This window comes from Thyridium curvatum (assembly GCF_004353045.1).
Source record: "Thyridium curvatum strain D216 chromosome Unknown NODE_74_length_206198_cov_80.914379, whole genome shotgun sequence".
Lineage (NCBI taxonomy): Eukaryota > Fungi > Ascomycota > Sordariomycetes > Thyridiales > Thyridiaceae > Thyridium > Thyridium curvatum.
In genome coordinates this window covers 182,114-199,503 of record NW_022156829.1, presented here as the reverse complement: position 1 = coordinate 199,503, position 17,390 = coordinate 182,114, and the positions used below count along the sequence as shown (strand labels likewise).

Below are 17,390 nucleotides of genomic sequence, written 5' to 3'. Positions count from 1 at the left end.
CGATCTGAATGCCTCTTAAGAGTAAATACAGACAAACAGCCGATGCTCCCGAGCGGCACCGAACCCACGGACCCGGCTTTCCAGCCCGAGAGGACAAGCGAGACAACTTCTCCGCCACGGTCGAGTCCCTTCTCTTTCCCATTTCCGACTTCTTCCCAGGGCTGATGAAGACTTCTTCTGCATTGCTCGAGCCACCGCACCACCAACAACAAGAGCCTCTCATGGCCGGATTTGGCCCATCAACATCTGCCGACATGAGCAAATAGCCCGGAAATAAGGAAACCTCATGCAGTCATTCACTATCACAGCACCAATAAACCCCCCTTGCAAACCCCCTTGCGATCATCTGACCACATGGGAATGTGATACCGCCAAGCGAGCCCTGCCCTGCCTGTGTAACCTGATGCAACCCCCTTTCCCCCCTTTTCTCACTCTCTGAGTTGTCAAAACGGTCTCTCTGTCTCTCTCTCTCCCCTTTAGCCGCGCAACCCTGAGTGGTGGAAAAGCCAGAATGCCTGTCAGCAATCCACTTTCGCTTTTTCCCTCTCTAATAAGGAAGAGAGGAAACCGACTCGGGGACCACTTTAAGATGACTTGTATGACTCCTTTTTTTTTTTCTGCATTGAACACACACACATTTGCCGCGCTTGGACACCAGGCAGGCAGCAGAATTAAACGAAGTCCGACACTTCCTCTCCGCCTCTGCAGGGTGACCAAAAACATGCACGCTCTCTCACCCGCAGCACTGTCACTTTTGGCAGACAAGAGCAAAATATGACATGTAGACAAATGAAAACACCCATGCGGACAGAGCGGGAACGATGGATCGTTACAGAAAAGATCCAAGCAAGGCATGCCAGGACGCTTACTGTGCATAATACCTAGTGCTTGAAAGCGTCTTGATGAGTTATGCGCGTAACTTGGAAAGAGAGCGGCGACAACGTTGGCAAGCTTCGGGGGGACATGTGTTACACCAGATGACAAACTGCCGCGTGTAAGAGAGTCGGTGCAACGGGGGGCCCAATATCAGAAAGACGAGATAATAAGCGCCAAGGAAAAGGGAAGATAAAGTCTGTCAGCAGGAACCCCCCCGGTCAGAACTTCAACCTCGAGCTGCTTTAGGTATGTCCGAGCAAATTAGGGCTTAGCCTATCTCGTGCACGCCTTGACGACTCTTGTCCCCAACAGCCCGTTTCAAGAGGATGAAAGACGACATGGTAATCCATCCATTACTCACAATAGGTAGGGTCCGAGCTGTTCCGGCACTTGGATACCCAGATACCAGGCAATATCACCAAAACGACGTACAGCAATCTACAACTCCGCCACAACCGTGACCGTGTTCGTCACAGACATGTAAACGCACAAGTATCAATACCTTCACCTCATCCGCAGTCTGGCCCAACATCCCCATGCGCACTTGCACAGGATCACACGTTCCATGGCATCGGGCAACCGTAGATCAGGACCAAAACCACTTCCTTTGCAACAGAAGATCTCACATCACTCTAAGCAACTCTCGGTACGCACTCCACCGACAGCCCTACAGTCCCGAAGCGAGGGCCCGGATGGGGAAAGAAAAAGGTCCAAGAAGAACCGAAAACAGCCCAATATAGACACGAACTCCCGTAGATCCCTTCCCTGATGCATGCAAGGAGGGAATCCGACTTTGGCACTTGTACAAATCCAATCTTAGAACCGTAATTGACAGCAAACATGGGGGGAGGCAGTGCAGATGTGACAAACCCGTCCAATAGGCCTTTTTTCCCCAAGAGACAAAAATCCTTGCCGGTTCGGGGAGCACGTCCTGCTTCTTCGGTGTTTACCTCGAGTTCCCGGATGGGGGAACTGGGTTCCAAGGGTTCACCTGTCAGCTTGTCAAAAACCCCGGGCCGGGGGGGCCAGCGAGGTGAGCCATGGTGAAGGTGAAGACCCCAGCCACACATGCCGATCGACCGTACAGCGGGAACCCTATGAGATCGAAAATCCTCACTAGAACGACCCCATAATCATCGAAATTGGGGAAATGGTTCAAAATCCGACGTGGGAGATCCTCCCCCCCCAAAAAAAGTATCGAAAGTAACAGTTTGCGTTTTTGCGGTCTGACATCGGGCCGTTCATGACGTGTTCAGCTCGCCTGCCAGGGCTGCTCAGCCCCCCCTTCGCGACCCCTAAACTCCAAACCACTATTCCGTACAGGTCAGCCCGGCGAGCAATGTAAGACAAATGTCCCCAAAGCCAAGAGCGACAATTCCCAAGGCCAGCCACTCAGGAAACAGAAATCGACCCAAGGGACCTTGCAGGTCAGCAGGTACAAGCTGGCGAGGTATCTATTGTTGCATTGCCAGCACTGGCCCAAACAAGACGGGGAAGAAGAAAAAGAAAAGAACACAAGGATTGACATAATTTTCGATTTACTCCGCAAATGATCGCCAGCTACTGCACCATGTAAAGTGCGGTGACATGTAAGGTGGTAAAAAGGAAACAAGCTAAGCAAAGGCTTTCGGACTATGCCGAAAGATTGGCCCAAACGAGATGTGCGAATCCCTGAATGTGTCTCCTTTCCTCTCTCAGGGCTGCTACTTGCAGGGTGATGTACAGGTTCAGGTTAGAGACTGTACAGCAGAGTTAATAGACGCAGACGTCGTCTCTCAGGACCACACCGCCTTCCGAGCCGTGCAAGGCTGAAAGGCGGACGGCGGTCGGCTGTTGGACGGGCAAGTACCAGACGTGCTCTTTTCTTTTTCACCTTTCTAGAAGGCTGAGAATTGATGGCGAGCGGGAACAGCTTAATCGGCCCGCAGCGGGAAGCGGGAAGCGGGAAGAGGTCTCTCCTCTATCTTCATCAACCGCGACCCGGGTGCAGCAAAACGACAACGGCACGGCAACAGAATTCATGTACGTCAATGACCCTGGAGGCTGGCTGAAAAGCACGGCACGATTGGCAGGTCTGCGGTCGCACAAGGGAGAAGAGAAGGTAATGCCACGGGCTGCCATCCGGAAACCCATCCTCCCGTCTCCTCCTTGCCTTTGGGCTTCAAATTGGCCGTCAGAGACTAGTTAGATAGCTGAGGTGTTGTCGCGCAAATAACCAAGAAAAAGCCAGGTACGAAATTGAATGCATTGGGTATTGGACCTGCCGCTCTGTTGGAGAGGCGGGCACCAGCATCGGAACCGTTTCCTTGGTCCAACCCGTACCTGGTTCTGTCACACGCTTCTATTTGCTCCTGTTGTTCGACCGCCAGACGCTGTGTAAGGGAGGTAAGCTGGAGACTGGGATGGGGAATATACATGAAAGCAGCGGTAAAGGGCGAGCAGGTGATCATCCCAGAGGTGCACCTTCCCACCGCCGTCCTCCCCCATCCCCTCCCAGAGCACCGCTTAAGCAAGATCAAAGGATGCTCGCCTCGATTCCGCACAGAGCCACGGACTAGAGGGATACACAGCGCTCACTTCAGCCCGGACAAGACTGGTCGCATTGCAGGATGGGTGGTCCAATTCCGCGGTGTGCGCGCGAGGGCCGCAGAATGGAAAGCCTCCTGCAGGTATCGTTGAACAGCATTCGACAGCAGAGGTCTGAGCAAGGCAGGCCCTAGGAGCATATGGCCCTGCTTCCCTGCACGCAATACCGCCTTTTGCCCTGCTTGACGAGAGATGCTGCTATTGACGCTTGTTTGTTTTTCTGTGCTGCACATGCTGTGCGATGCGACCAGCCTGTATTGCTGCCGGCGCCGGGGCGCGAATCAAAGACGTCGCAAGGGACGCGGGAAGAAAAGGGGGGGGAGGGCGTCATCTAGTGACCGAGAGCGGTCTGCGATGATAGCCTGCATGCAAGCACTTGAGAGGCATGAGAAGAAGAGAGGCAGTGCAGTTGGCGCGTAACGAGAAAGCCACTAGGCTTTGGATAGAGAATCCCTGAAGGCTTAAAAGAGTGCGCGCCAGGAGCATGACGAAGGAAGCCCAGTGTTTCTGCATTCACCGCGCGTGCAGCACAAGGGGAATTCCCGTTGCCTAATCCCCCCACAATCCTCCCAAGCAGCGCCTTGCGCCGTACCCGTCAATCAGATCAGTCGACGTGGGTGTTTTCAAACCAGTCCCCGAGGCTCTGAATAATCAGAGACAAAGACCCTTGGGGCCAAGACAGGAGTCAAAGTCAAAATATCGGCCGCCTGGCTTTTTCAGGGATCAAGCACGGGGCGAAGGATGGGGACACGCGTCCGGCATAGATGCATGGCTTTTTTGTCAGCATCTTGTTGGTTTCTGTCGGGTGCAGAGGACGGAAAGACCCCAATGCAGGCATTCAATGCATCGCGGAATGACGGCTGTGTCGTGGTGCAGCTGTTTGACGGGCGTGCCCTTTGCTGCGACAGGAGCTGGGTGGTGCCAACGCCTAGCTCGGGCGACAAATGCCACATCGTGGCAACGGGTGTTGCAAAGACATCCATGCTCTCAGAGCAGCAGAGACGCCCAGACCAGCCGAACGTGTTGCATACCAAGATAAGGTACTATTGAGTCTTCCGAAAAGGCTCCACCAGCGGCAGTCGGTGATCTGTCATCACCTCGGCTGCCAGCCGCACTCCGGTCGAGAGGTGGTTGGCGTGTGCTTGGCCAACCTGCCATTCGCTTGCGGACAGGTCCGTGGCATTGTGTCCGTTCCGTCCACCGGTCGCCGATGACCCTTCCCTATCTTGGCTGTTGTGCCCGTGGCAAAGCTGGGAAGCAGAGAATGCATTGTAATAGGCTTTCTGCGGGTCACATGGTCAATGAGAGCGACGGGGCCAAGAGCCTTGGAGGAGAAGGAGAGAGATCTCACCTGAGGTAATATGCAGCAAGGATTGCCTCTTTGGGCAATTCATAGAGCCAGTCGGGGAGGAGAGTTCGGTGGTGGATGGATGTGATGCATGCATGCCAGGGGCCGACCCAATGTCTATTTTTAGAAGCAAAGACACACAACACAGATCATTGAACCACCTCGCACAGGCACGCACCATGTCGATGCCCGGTCAAATATCGGAAGAGAGTAGAGCGCCGAGCCAGGGAGACATCAAATGGCAGCTAATGACCTCGGCCTGCCACCTGTTGGCACTTCCCTTGGAAGAGTGGCCCATCATCATAGGTAGTGAATTCCGAGAGAATACCCTTCTCGTCGGTCCGTTTCCTCCTCGAGGGTAGACAAACAAACAGGGAAGGACATCGATCATAGCAGCGATGAAGACTGAACGGGGTCAGACGCAGCTTGGACCATTCCCTGCCAAAAGCTCAGGCTACCTAGTTACCTGGTATCAAGATGCCGACTTGATCTGCTCAGCGCAGTTGCCCTTTGTTAGGACTAGCCTAACTAACAACATGCACTTGCCTATCCCGTCCGGCAACGACAAACGAACCTGCCGTCCAGAAAAAAAGTACGCGATGGCAAACTACTACGCTCCTCCCTCGGTTGTTGCTGCTTGACGTCCCTAGCTGATTTCCCCTCACTTTCGAACCCCTCCGAGCCCCTGTCCTGTGCTGCAAGCGAGCATACAAGTACATGGTCGTCGGCACGATCAGGTATTTGCTGGCGAGGAGGAGGAGGAGGAGAAACATCGAGACAAGGGCTTTTTGTGATGCTTGCAGGGCCAAGTGCGTGCCAGGTTGGCCCCTGCTTGATTCTACCAGCTACTGCATGACGACAACAAGCATCCTCCCCGCCCCATGCAATGCAGAGCCTAGCAGGGGGAGGAAAGCGTGCAAAAGGCGAGGAAGCTAAACCCAGCGAGTCGAAAGCGCGCTGCAACTAGCACCGTTGCCCGCCTCTCCGCTCCTTGCTCAACGCCCCAAGGACCGGAGGGTTTAACTGAGGTCATCATGGTTCGATGTCACAGCGGCGCCCCGCTTTATTATTCTCTAGCCCTTCCATGCCGTCTTCCATATGCTCTTTTTTCTGTGTGCTTTCAGCTGTTTCAGGCAGGCCCCGGCTCTCATGCTACGAGACGAGTTCCTTCGCTCCATTGGGCGTTGTTTTACCTTCTCAAGGGAACTTGTGTGTGTTTCTTTCCTTGGCCATTCCTATCCGGCCCGGCGCCGCCATAGAACAACAACTCTTCCCAAACGCGCGCCGGCGTCAAGTTTAAACACCGCAACGGCCTCTCTAGCCGGCTCCGAGCTCCCCAGCCAATCGGCCGATCGACACATATCTCAGTAGTGTCTATAGGCACGTGCGGTAAGCTCGTGCTTCACATGCCTCCAAGAAGGTTTGCAGGTGGAAGAAAGGAACACCAACCAAAAGTGACTGTGTGATGTCAGAACATGGCCTGTAAGCGATTGACAGGGGAACAAATGGACCAGAATCTCCGATCCCCGATCGCGCGCGTGTGTGGGTTCCCAGAGGGTGATTCGCATGCTGGGAGATCAACGGACCTTTTCTTTTTCGTTTCTTTTTCTGCCGGGGCACTTCTCTCGCGCGTTTGCGCATATAACCTCCAGATGCAGGCCTCTGTCCTGTTGATCCCCTAAACTAGAATGTGTCCACCACCCGTGATCGATACTGCTAGGAAGGCGAGCGAACAGTTACTCCGCTCCAGACAGTAACTACAAGTACAGCAGAGTGCATACCTACATCTACAAGTAGTAGGTATCTCCACATCTTCCCCGCCCAAAAAGGCACAACGAAAAGAAAAGGGACCCCTGGATCAGCTAGGTGTCTGGAGGAGAGATCCATGCACCCTATGGAGCCTCCCCTTCGCCAAGCACAGGCCAGCTAGCGAAAAGATCAGGGATTCCACGTCTCTGCAAGTGTATCACAATGACCAGAGACCTGAGACTTCTTGCACCACCTACCAGACAAGTAACCAGTTCCTACCTAGCCTTCTCTAGGCTCTGTCCTCCGGCGGCGCGGGGAAAATCGATTGGCCAACCCTGTTTCTGTTCCAACAAAAGTCGCAGAAGACACCGCATCAGAACACTGGGCCTGACCGCCTCGACAAGGGAGCGCCAGGTCCAATACAGTCTAGCTGACCAGACGGTGCCCAGGCAGCCGAATTTCTCTGGCAATTTGATCCAGTCCTCCTCAAGTTATCAATCCCGTCCGACGCGACACTGCAGGACCCCTTCCGCGTCGACCAATCCCCACCCCGAGCCCACACATCCGTGCTCGCCCAACCACGTTGAAAAAAAAGTGATCGACTTTTCGACCGCGCCATTCTGTTTTTCTTTTCTCCCCTCAGCGCACCGGCTAAAAGTGCCGGTTTTCGTTGAGCGGAGAAATTTCCATCTTTTTTTTGCCATCAAGATTGGACGTAGAGGACAAGCTAGCTGGATGATCTGACCCTTTCTAACCCTCTTTTGCCCAGGGTTTGTTGAGCCCGTGGCAGCAGACAACTGTTCATGATATGATGTGACCCGTCCGATTCCTGACTCATCTGATACATTTTGGACCTGTGGCTGGCTGGTCGTTGCGCATGGCATGGCATGGCATGCACATGGTTGCTGGTGTGTTTTGTATGTCGTGAACCTTGTGATAGGTTGCGCTGTAACCCCCCCTTCTCTTGTCTCTGAGGAGCTCGGGATATCGGCCTAGCTATCCTCGAGCCTAACCCACCCCAAGGTTTTGGCTAATCAAGAAAACAACACTTGGTGCTTGTGCTAGTAAGGCCGGCACTATCGAACCTTCGCATGCTCACCGACGGTTCTGACCTGCCATCTGCCCGGCTTGATCCATTTTCGAGGCCACAACCCCTGGCGACGAACGAGATCTGACAAGGGCGGCTCTCTCCTTGAACGTGCCTGGGGCCGCTATGGGCCGGCTGTTGGCACACCATAGTTCGGTCGCTGAGGTCATAAGAGGTCATCGTGACGGGTCACAGTCAAAGTCAAAAGCGCTCAGTGGATGGGCGCCCCACGCCGTGTCAAACAAATGACTTTATGCCGCCCGGAGCCAAAGGGCTCCTGAAACGTTGCAGTCGTAAATTCGCCGCTCTGAGTGCTGCTTAGGGGTCGAAGGTGAGCGGCAAAGGGGTTGAACAGGCGCTAAATACGAAGGACCGCTAAATTGTTTTGTTGATCATCTTTCCTATGTTAGTCTCATGCCTTTCTTTCATGCTAATTGTGCTGTGGTAGACCACTTCTGTGAGAAATTTCTCCCTGCGGTCGTGGTTCGGTCGCCTTACCGAGGCTAACAAATGTTGCCAAGCTTGGACTAATCAAAAGGTTAAGGATAATAATAGAAACGGTTCAGGCCCGAACTAGACTAGTGGCCAGCGCTGGTCTGGTGTTCCTTGGGCAACTGAACATGCGATTGTGGGAAGCTCGGGTTGAGATCATGCCGGGGTGGATGAGTGAATGCACTACAACGCCACAAGGGTCCTGTGCATGGGCAAGAAAGCTCCAAGCTATGTCATATGACTGCTGCGCTACACATGGTCAGGTTACTCATCAGAATGATGCCGTGATGCTTCTTGCTTCTTGTACGTGCAGGAAGATTCGGTGCGAGGATCGGTGTGGCAGTGTCTGTGCCGTGGTCGCCGAGCCGTTGCAGGAAAGTCCGCGGAGACCGGAGCTGCTGAGCATCACGTTGAATAACTAATCGTGATGGCCAAGTAGTCCAAGCACCCTTGGAACCCTTCTCCAAGGCATGCGCTCGTGAGATAGCCCATGAGGTTTGTAAGAAAGCCCTAATGAGGTACGCTTCCGTGCGTTGTCCACAGGGCTTGGTTACATTGGCGGGTGATCATGAAACATAGCCTTTCTTTGACGACCAACCTGAGATCATCTGACAGGGGTGTTTTTGACCGATGCGAAATTCGGAGCACCTGAGACGGTGACTTGTGATTGGTGACAAGACAGGACCGCGTCGCGGGGAGGGCCATACGGAACAATTGTGATACCTAGCTTGATAGTCCCTGGTATTTCAAAGCGGTAAGGCTAGCGTCAGGCTGTCTGCCATGGGGAGCCAAACGGCACGTGGATTGCATCCCAGTAGATAACCATCCGTATTGTGATACAGGCGCAACGCTTTCCGTGTTAGAGCTGGGCTTCGGCGAACTACCCTCTGCGACTGGCCTATCGATGCAGGGATAGGAGCTGTGCACGGGGCATGGAGGAAATGCGGCAAGCGCAGCCAAAAAAGGATACGAGAAACTGGCGTTTCATCCAACCAGAACGAGTAACGGACAGACGGTGATAATCCGATCTACCAGCATGTGGCGACCAGGGGGCCTGCACGACAGCAAACGGCATGTCTCCCAGGGCCAAACCCCTGGTCCAGGACAAGGATCTTCATGCGGGGCGGGATTTCCAGACTAGGGCTTTGGGCTTGGTGGGAAGAAGCCTCGCCAGGGGAGGCTCAATTGTGAACGGCAGCCCATCCGATAACCCTTTAGACAATATCCGCCGCATCCATGCTGACTTTCGTGTTTGTATGGAAGGATGATGGCCCTAGAAACGCGGCCGCGCTTGCGTAAAATGCCCATAGTATTGTCTTTTTTCTTTGGCTCCTGGTTTGTCTCTAAGTGCCCTTAGCGTGTCGGTTGGCCTCTTCTGGGCTGAAAAGGTGTCTCAGAAATGCTTCTCCACCTGTGAAGGATGTACCTTGTAGGCGGAGGCGGAGGTGGATAGGAACTATGGTTTTAGTTTCCGCTACCAAGCTCCTTTCACAAATAATGACATAGCAATTGCTCATCGGCTTGGCCCGCGGGAGGTTGGTGCCACGATGGGTTTTCATAGATCTTCGAACAAGCACCGAGGTTCACTGATCTGGTCTGTGATGGGCCCGCACGCCTGCTCACGGAATCAGAGGCTGACTAAGTGGAGAGAGAGCGCAGGGGCTCAGGTGTTGAATGACTGATTCGGTGTTGCTGATCATAACTCTGGAAGTTGTCGTGGGCCGTCCTTTACCTGCACCCCGGACCCATGGCATTGGCAGATTGAGGGTATTGTCTGGTGACGCGACGCACCCATACCTGGACATGGTTGACCTCAAGATCATTTATTGTGTTGTCGTCTCGGAATGTGATTTGATAGGTGCATCGTGGGCCGAGAATTGAGAGAAAGAGTAGACACATCTGGCAGGGTAGCGAAGGGTCCGGCGATGATCTCGGAAGACTGGCGGTTTGAGAAGATGCCCGTCATGCACGGTGAATGGTGCCATCAACACCCTCCTTGTAGTGGATCTGGTGGGACAAGTCATGCCTGATGCCTCGGAACCCAGTTTTCTGGGTTATGCTGGAACCTACCAAGAGCGCGAGACGAGGCGTACCTGCCTCGATAATGACATTGATGCCGGGGACCTGTGCTCAGCTTTGACAATGGCGCCGCCTTGTCCTTCACGAGTCGCGTGTGAAGCACTCCATGTGGGCCGCAGTGATCCCAGACAAGCCTGCGGGAGCGATGCGGCAGAGAGGAACACCCGCTGCGGCGGAATCGTTGGCACCCCTCGCCAGCCCGGGGAAGGGAAAGGGGACAGAGTGCTTGTGGCCGCGTGCGGAGTACCATGGCAGAGAGGTCTGATGCCGCGGTTGCCTTTTCGCAGGACGAGCGTGATATCGTGCGCACTTTTCATGGAGGGAACATCGTTTCGGAATCATATCAGAACGGTGGGCGAAGGCATATAGAGAGCCGGGATATGTCCCGCATCGGGAATCGCGGCATGGCACGATGTGAAATCGGGTGCCGGGGACGATGGTTTATTTGGCGGAGTCGAAGCAATATCCTGATCAACCATGGGTCAGAAGGGAGTGTGCGAGCATACGCCAAATTGAGATGGTCATGTCCTGCTGATCAAGTTCAAAGAGGTGACCAAGCTGCAGGTGGACTGCTTGGACACTGCAGGAAAAATTGATCGGGTATTCTGGGCGCATGCAGCACATCGTCGACTGTTGTTCTAGGGTAGAAGGGCACAAAGGCGGTGAGGTGAGCGTGGGGGAATACTATCATGGGCGAAAGTCCTGAAGTGGTAACGAAGAGTGATTCACAGACAGGCAAGTACTTTTCCCTTAGTCGACAGATACAGTAGCTCCTTCCTTGCAGGTCGGATGCATTTGAAGCGAACGAGGAGAGTGCGACTCTGCTGGGCCAATCGCGAGGGGGAAGGGACACATGGACGACAAGGCCTGGACCCGGCCTGGCTAAGTTGCTTGCTTGCATCTGATAGAGGCGAAGCGCTTTGGGTACAGATGCATGCCACCACACCAGAAAGCTCCAGAAAGGCGAATCTCCATGTCGAAAGCAGGCCAGCATGCGGAGCAGTGCCACCCCTAGGACTGTGCCGCAGCGGTGGTGCTGTCAAAAGTTGGTCATGGAGGAGAAGGTTCCAGCAGCGACTACTGACGAGAGGGAAAGCATCGGCTCCAAGCCTACGTTTTCCGGGTCATACCAAGGACCGATATGGTCCGTCCAAGCACGGCAAGGAAAACTCAGAATAACGGAGTCTCATGCAGCAATTCGGACAATAATAGAGTAGTTCAGCTTGTTGCCGCTGAGAAGTAACAAGCCATCCGGGCTGACGTCCAAGACCGCAGGAGGCAGGATACGGTAGCCGAACGGACGGGCCTCAGCTCAAGCGAACCTGTGGAGCTCGAGCGGCGCGCAACTAAAACGCCACCACTGTGGCATGGCTTTGGGCTTGGCTCCATGACTGTGCAATGGGAAAGTGCAAGCAGGAAAGTATCAGCAAAATAAGGCCGAGATGGGTGAGCGATGACACGGGACGTCAGAGGGAGAGGCCGGAGATGCCATAGACTGAGAATAGCAAGAAGCTTCTTTGTTCGTTTTTCTTCCCACTTACATCCCGTAAGTCCAGTCTGTCCAGTCTTTGAGGCAATGAATGATCCCGGTGGAAGAAATCCCCGTCCTGGAAACGTTGTTTCAGCCTAGCAAAATCTCGGCGTCTCCGCCTCAGACGGGACCAACGATGGATAGCACCCGTCTGACGGGCAATATTTTACACACTAGAGTACCTACTTGCAGTAGGTAGTTTACCAGGACGTACTCCGTAGTTTACAACACAATGAAATACTGAGGAGCGGAGCGACAGGGCAAGACGGAGTGGAGTAGGATCCGTCGGTTTTGGGGCTAAGGGTTCAACTTTTTTGGTACTTGTAGAGTCCCATGGCAACGACAAGAGCACTGTGTGGTGTGTGTGCGCGAGAGAAAGCCGTCTCTGCACATCCAGACGCCAGATCGATGATGGATGGGTCTGTTGCAGATCTATGGCACCAGCTGTGCTCCATGATCTGAGTTGTTGGTGTGGGCAGAATGTCCACTTTTCCTCCTCCCTCTCCTCCAACATATCCGGTTGGAGAGAAAAGGGAGACTGTATTTGCGCACAACTGCACGCGGTGCAGCATTTTTCTAACAACCTGCATATGGCATCATCCTCATCATCATCGTCATCACCACCACCACCACCACCACCACCACCGTCAAGGGATGGATGGCAATACCGGCGGGAGTCAGTCGGTGTCACTCTACTCTGGGGTCGGAAGACGCCGTTGTAATCGTGGCGGCATACGAGAGCATCATCCACGGATGATGCTCCTCACGCGTGCTGCTGTCCGTTCCTTGTGCGCACACACGCCCTTGCGCCACTGGCGGTGGCCGGTGTCGGTTTTTTTGGGTTTTGTACTGGCTGGAGCTTGCTTGTGAATGTGATGATGGTTGGTGCTTGCTGCTGGTGTGCGGCCGAGCAGTCCCCGGGCGGCCCCACGCCCACAGAGGCAAACCCAGGTCAAAGTCCCAAGGCACCGGCTCCCTTGGCCGTTGAGTGTTATTTTTAGGACTCGCCTAGCCTGAGCTAAGGCCCGTTGCGGGCTAGCAGCGCCGCCTTTTGCCCGCTCTAAGCACGATACCCATCCTTCTAGTCTGCCCATCTCCACGAAATGCAAACAACATTTTGGCTGTGCTCGAGCCACGGCGCCTTACTCTTGCCTCTCTCTTCAGCCAATCTTGCCCATTCTCCAGACATGCTTCCCACGCTTCGTACATGACACCCCTGTACCTCATGCACGGGAACTTCCCTATCTGTCCAGAGTTATAGCCTCATGTTACCGTCGCTACATAGTCCGGTGGGCCCTGGATTAAGGTCGGAATCATCGTCCTCTTGGACCCTCTGTGCTGGTATGGCATGGAGACATGCCCACCGGGACGAGGAAGTGGGGAATGAGATTCAAGAAGAGTCGGAATCAGAGCTTCTCCAAAGAGGTTGTTCTCCATCTGTACTTGTCGTCGTCCACCGGGTGAGGACAAGCATCCAGAGGGCTCTCCATACACGTTGACCGTCAATGACACGAGTTATCGATGCCGTGCTGTGATCTTGAGGACAGAAGAGGTATGTGAAACATGCCCTTTGACACGGATGAATGCGCTGAGGGATCAATGTTTCTTCTTCTCGTGTAGGCAAAGCTTTTTTAATCCAGGTTGGGGTACCTGTCTGACAGGACATGGCACGCATGTACCTAGCCAATTCCCAGCCCTTGTGACGACGAAAAGAGTTACACCCCTTCGCAATTCCATGCTTGAGCAAAAGCATTGGGCCACCGCTCTGGTGGCTCCCCACACCTGCAGAGGTACCTGGAGTACCAGTACCCTGCCTGAGCGATGCACCCAGAGGGCCACCCACGTCCCCTAAAATACACCCCTAGTCAGCTGCTGAGTGTGGACACACCCGGCCACATCCATCCCAAGGGAATCCACCCGTCAAATCCATGCCCACCCACCACCTAACGCGCTACCTGGTCTACCCTACTGGGTAGTACCTCGAACCCCCCCCCCCGGAGCAACGCAACAATGCGCGGCGGCCAGCACAATGGAGGCCACATCATTCGTCGTCTGGTGAGCCCAGCATCGAGGGCTACCTTCCTTACCCACCCGCCAGCCCTGGGGCCCTGCCCTGCCACTGGAGAAAGCGGAAGAAGGGGGGGAGGGAAGGCACCACTCGCTCACTCCATCTCCCGTCGCCGCCGCCGCCGCCCAAAAGCATGTACCCTACCCATGAAGTCACTCGCCGTCCGTCTTGTCTCGTCCTCGCTAGGCTCAGGCCGGGTGGTGGGCGGTACTCGGAGCTCCATTGTTGGGCCTGCTGGCCGCCATGCTACTCGTTTCTTTGTATTTAATTACTGTCACGTCCCCTCCCTCCAACGCCACGGCCCTCTCCTCCCCTTCCTGATCGATCAACAGATTCACTATCTCAGCCACGTCGCTGCAACGTTCACCACTCACCTTCGCTTGATTCTCAATCTACTCTAGGAAGTCCTCGTTGGCTCCTGTCACTCGCTTTTAATTTTCTTTGATTACGGTTTGGAGACTTGGAGAAGATAGCCGTCTTACACAGACCCATATCCTCTCACCCCAAATCCCAATACAGCTTTCCGTAGTCTTGTATCAGCCTCTCTCGCACATATATCGAGTCCTTCTGCTGCTGCTTTCCAGCACAGAACCTGATCAAGGCTTTCCTCTCCGTACCTGCTACGCCTATGGAGAAGCATATCTGGGCGACCCTCTAGTCTTTTTCCCAAACTAATTCACCAACACTATTGTATACGATCGCTACGTCCGCAAAGGGAGGAAGATTCTCACCAAAGGAGGGAACGAAGCCCAGAGCCATCACGACCAACACCACCAACAGGCAGGCTATCGGCTATCCCGTCGTCTTGTCCAGCAGCCACGGCGCCTCTTCCTGTCAACTCCGGCCCGTCCTGTCTTCAGCTGTGCCTCTGACCCGCCTCTATCCCCGGCTAAGAAGACTGTCTCACTCAGCTCATTAGACGGCTTCATCAAGTGTGCAGCCTCTTATAATAATCTGACCAACCTCTGCAACTCGTTCGCTACCCGGGCACGAAAGTCATTTCGTGTCCACCTTCGTGTAAGTCAGCCAATATCAAGACTGCCACGCGCCATCGCCAACTCCCCTGGGACTTGCACCAGTACTCCCTTCACTATTAAGACTTTGCCAAGGAAACTGACCAGGTCTCCGGCATCTAGTTACTTTCGTTTTAAACCAAAAACCCCGAACGCAGCAATGGCTGGCCCTGGCGGTGGTCCTCCTCGACGGAGGTAAGTAGTGAGCCTCGTACCTTGCTGAAGGAGTGTGGTGCTAACGATGAGTCTTCAGCCACACCAAGTCCCGGAAGGGCTGTGATGCGTGGTATGTAGACACACCGCTCGGAAAAGTGTTCCAAAGAGACGATCCGGGAGACTGACCTTGGAAATCAGCAAACGCCGCCACATCCGGTGTGACGAGAACTTTCCCCAGTGGTATGTAGAAACCTCCTCCAGCTTGGACAATAAAACAGCCACTGATGCCTATGTCCAGCCGCAACTGCACCAAGCACAAGATCCGCTGCCCCTACAATGACATTCCTGTCCCTGATGATAGGTCTACTACCCCCGACAAGCCGGATCTCATGTGGACCCCGGAAATCGAGGCCGTCATTGAGCAGTGGCAGCGCACTGGCATCTTCCCGTTCCCGAGCCTCAACATCTATCCGGCGCCCAACCCGCAAGTCTTCACTGTCGAGGAGTTGCGCCTGATCCACCATGCCGCCTCCATCAGCCATCAGTTGAGGCTCATTGACGCCGACGGCTTCACTATTTGGACCCGCCAGATTCCCACGTAAGGATGAGTCCCGGTTGGCTTTGAGAAGTAGGGCTGAAGGCCAGAGGCTAACGAAGGCTTCCAGAATCATCAAGATCGGCGCAACCCAGGGTTACGTTATGCATTCCCTGCTAGCTTTCTCCGCCATGCACCTCGCTTTCCTCACCGACTGCCCATTGGTCGGCAACATGGCTTATGAGCACCGTGGCATCGCCCTGAAGGGATTGCAGGAGGCCATTGGCACTTTCTCGCGAGAGACCTCCGATGCGATTCTCGCCGCCTCGCTCGTCCTCTCGTGGCAAGCTACAGATTGGTAAGCAATAACTCTGCAGCCTTCCGCATCAGCGTAACAAGGGCTAACCTCGATGCAGGCGGAGCTGGACCCAGTTGATGCAGGGAACCCGTTCGGTAAGTCGTACAGAGTACAAGATGTGGCGCACCATCCCTGACTTTGAGTTCGCATAAAGGTTATCGAGGCCATGGACCCCTGGAAGCACGAGTCCCAATTCGGTGACTTCATCGCGGAGAGCAGCACGTTCCCAACGGCCCCGCCCTCGCCCACCCCCGACCACAAGCCGAGCCAGCCGCGCCAGGAGGACCTCGACATCTTCCAGCACACGCTCCTGCAGCTTCAAAAGGTCGAGACACACCTCAAGCAGCAACGCGGGGATACGAAGGCTGTGCAACAGCTGATCACCTTCGTCAAGGGCGCACGCAAGGTCAGCCCGACCCTCTCGGTGGCCCAGCAGTTCGAGCGCCTGCGGCCGTTGCGGACTTGGCTCTTCTGGCTGCCGGTCATGTTCCTGCAGCAGACCGGGGGCTCGCCAAGCGCCCTGCTCGTCATTGCGCACTACTACACGGCCGCTCTGCTCATGGAGCGTCTCTTCCCCGAGATTGGCGCTGCCTACTTTGGCAGTCTCTCCATCGGCCCTGTCGAGGAGATCGCCCGCCGGCTCCTGTCCATCAATGTCTCTGGCGGCTCCGAGGGCGACACACAGAACGCGCTCACCCTGATGGAGTTCCCCATCGACACCGTCAACGGCTTCCGCCAGCGCATGGGCTGGGTGCAGCCCACGCGCACGCCGTCCTTCCCGCAGTTCAACCCGCCCAACTTCTACCGCGAGGATTCCACCCCGTCGCAGATGCCGCCGACCTCGGAGTTCCTGCCGTATGCCGACAGCCCTGCGTTCAGCTACAGCACCGAGGACCTGTCGATGCTCAGCGCAGATCCCGGCCCGAGCGCCGCCAGCGCCATCAACCCTCTGCACTTCGCCAACCCGCAGTACCTGAACATCCCGAGTCCCTCGTACGGCGGATACAGCCCCGCGTCCAGCACCTTTGGTGACTTTGGCGACGGCGCGTCGATGGGCTACAGCGACAACGAGGAATTTGCTACTTATGACATGGCTTCTTACCCTTCGGCCGATCCGATGATGGGAGGACACAACAGCTATGGTGCCGGGTTCGTCACTCCAATCCAGACCGTGTGGATCTAGAGTCTAGATGGTACACCACACCGGCCGCCCTCCAACCGGTTCGAAAGGGCAAAAAGTGATTGACCGTTACGCCCAGGACCCCCTTCATGACAAGCACACCCACCTATCCGCCACCCGAGGACCCGTCCACGCTCCTGTCCACCTCACTACCTGCTGCTGCACCCTCGCCATTCCTCAGGTCCGAGCCCTTCCACATGCTCCCTCTTCCCGAGTCACCCGTCCCCAACTTGGGATTCCCGCAGCTCCCGGGCCATCGTCACAATCTCTCCACCTCGTCCGCCCCGACACCCGGCGGTGACAGGGAGAAAGGCAAGGACAGAGCGACATGA

General features: G+C 55.1%; 1 protein-coding gene across 1 annotated transcript; it reads left to right on the top strand.

Annotated features, from left to right (window-relative positions):
* Nucleotides 1-14,989: 14,989 nt before the first annotated feature.
* Nucleotides 14,990-17,390, top strand: E0L32_009823 (uncharacterized protein; the record flags this gene model as incomplete). The annotated part of the gene is made up of 8 exons (XM_031144828.1): nucleotides 14,990-15,024; nucleotides 15,083-15,115; nucleotides 15,184-15,225; nucleotides 15,284-15,583; nucleotides 15,651-15,878; nucleotides 15,937-15,973; nucleotides 16,033-17,027; nucleotides 17,138-17,390. 8 exons carry the CDS (start codon nucleotides 14,990-14,992, stop codon nucleotides 17,388-17,390), a joined length of 1,923 nt encoding a protein of 640 aa, XP_030990472.1.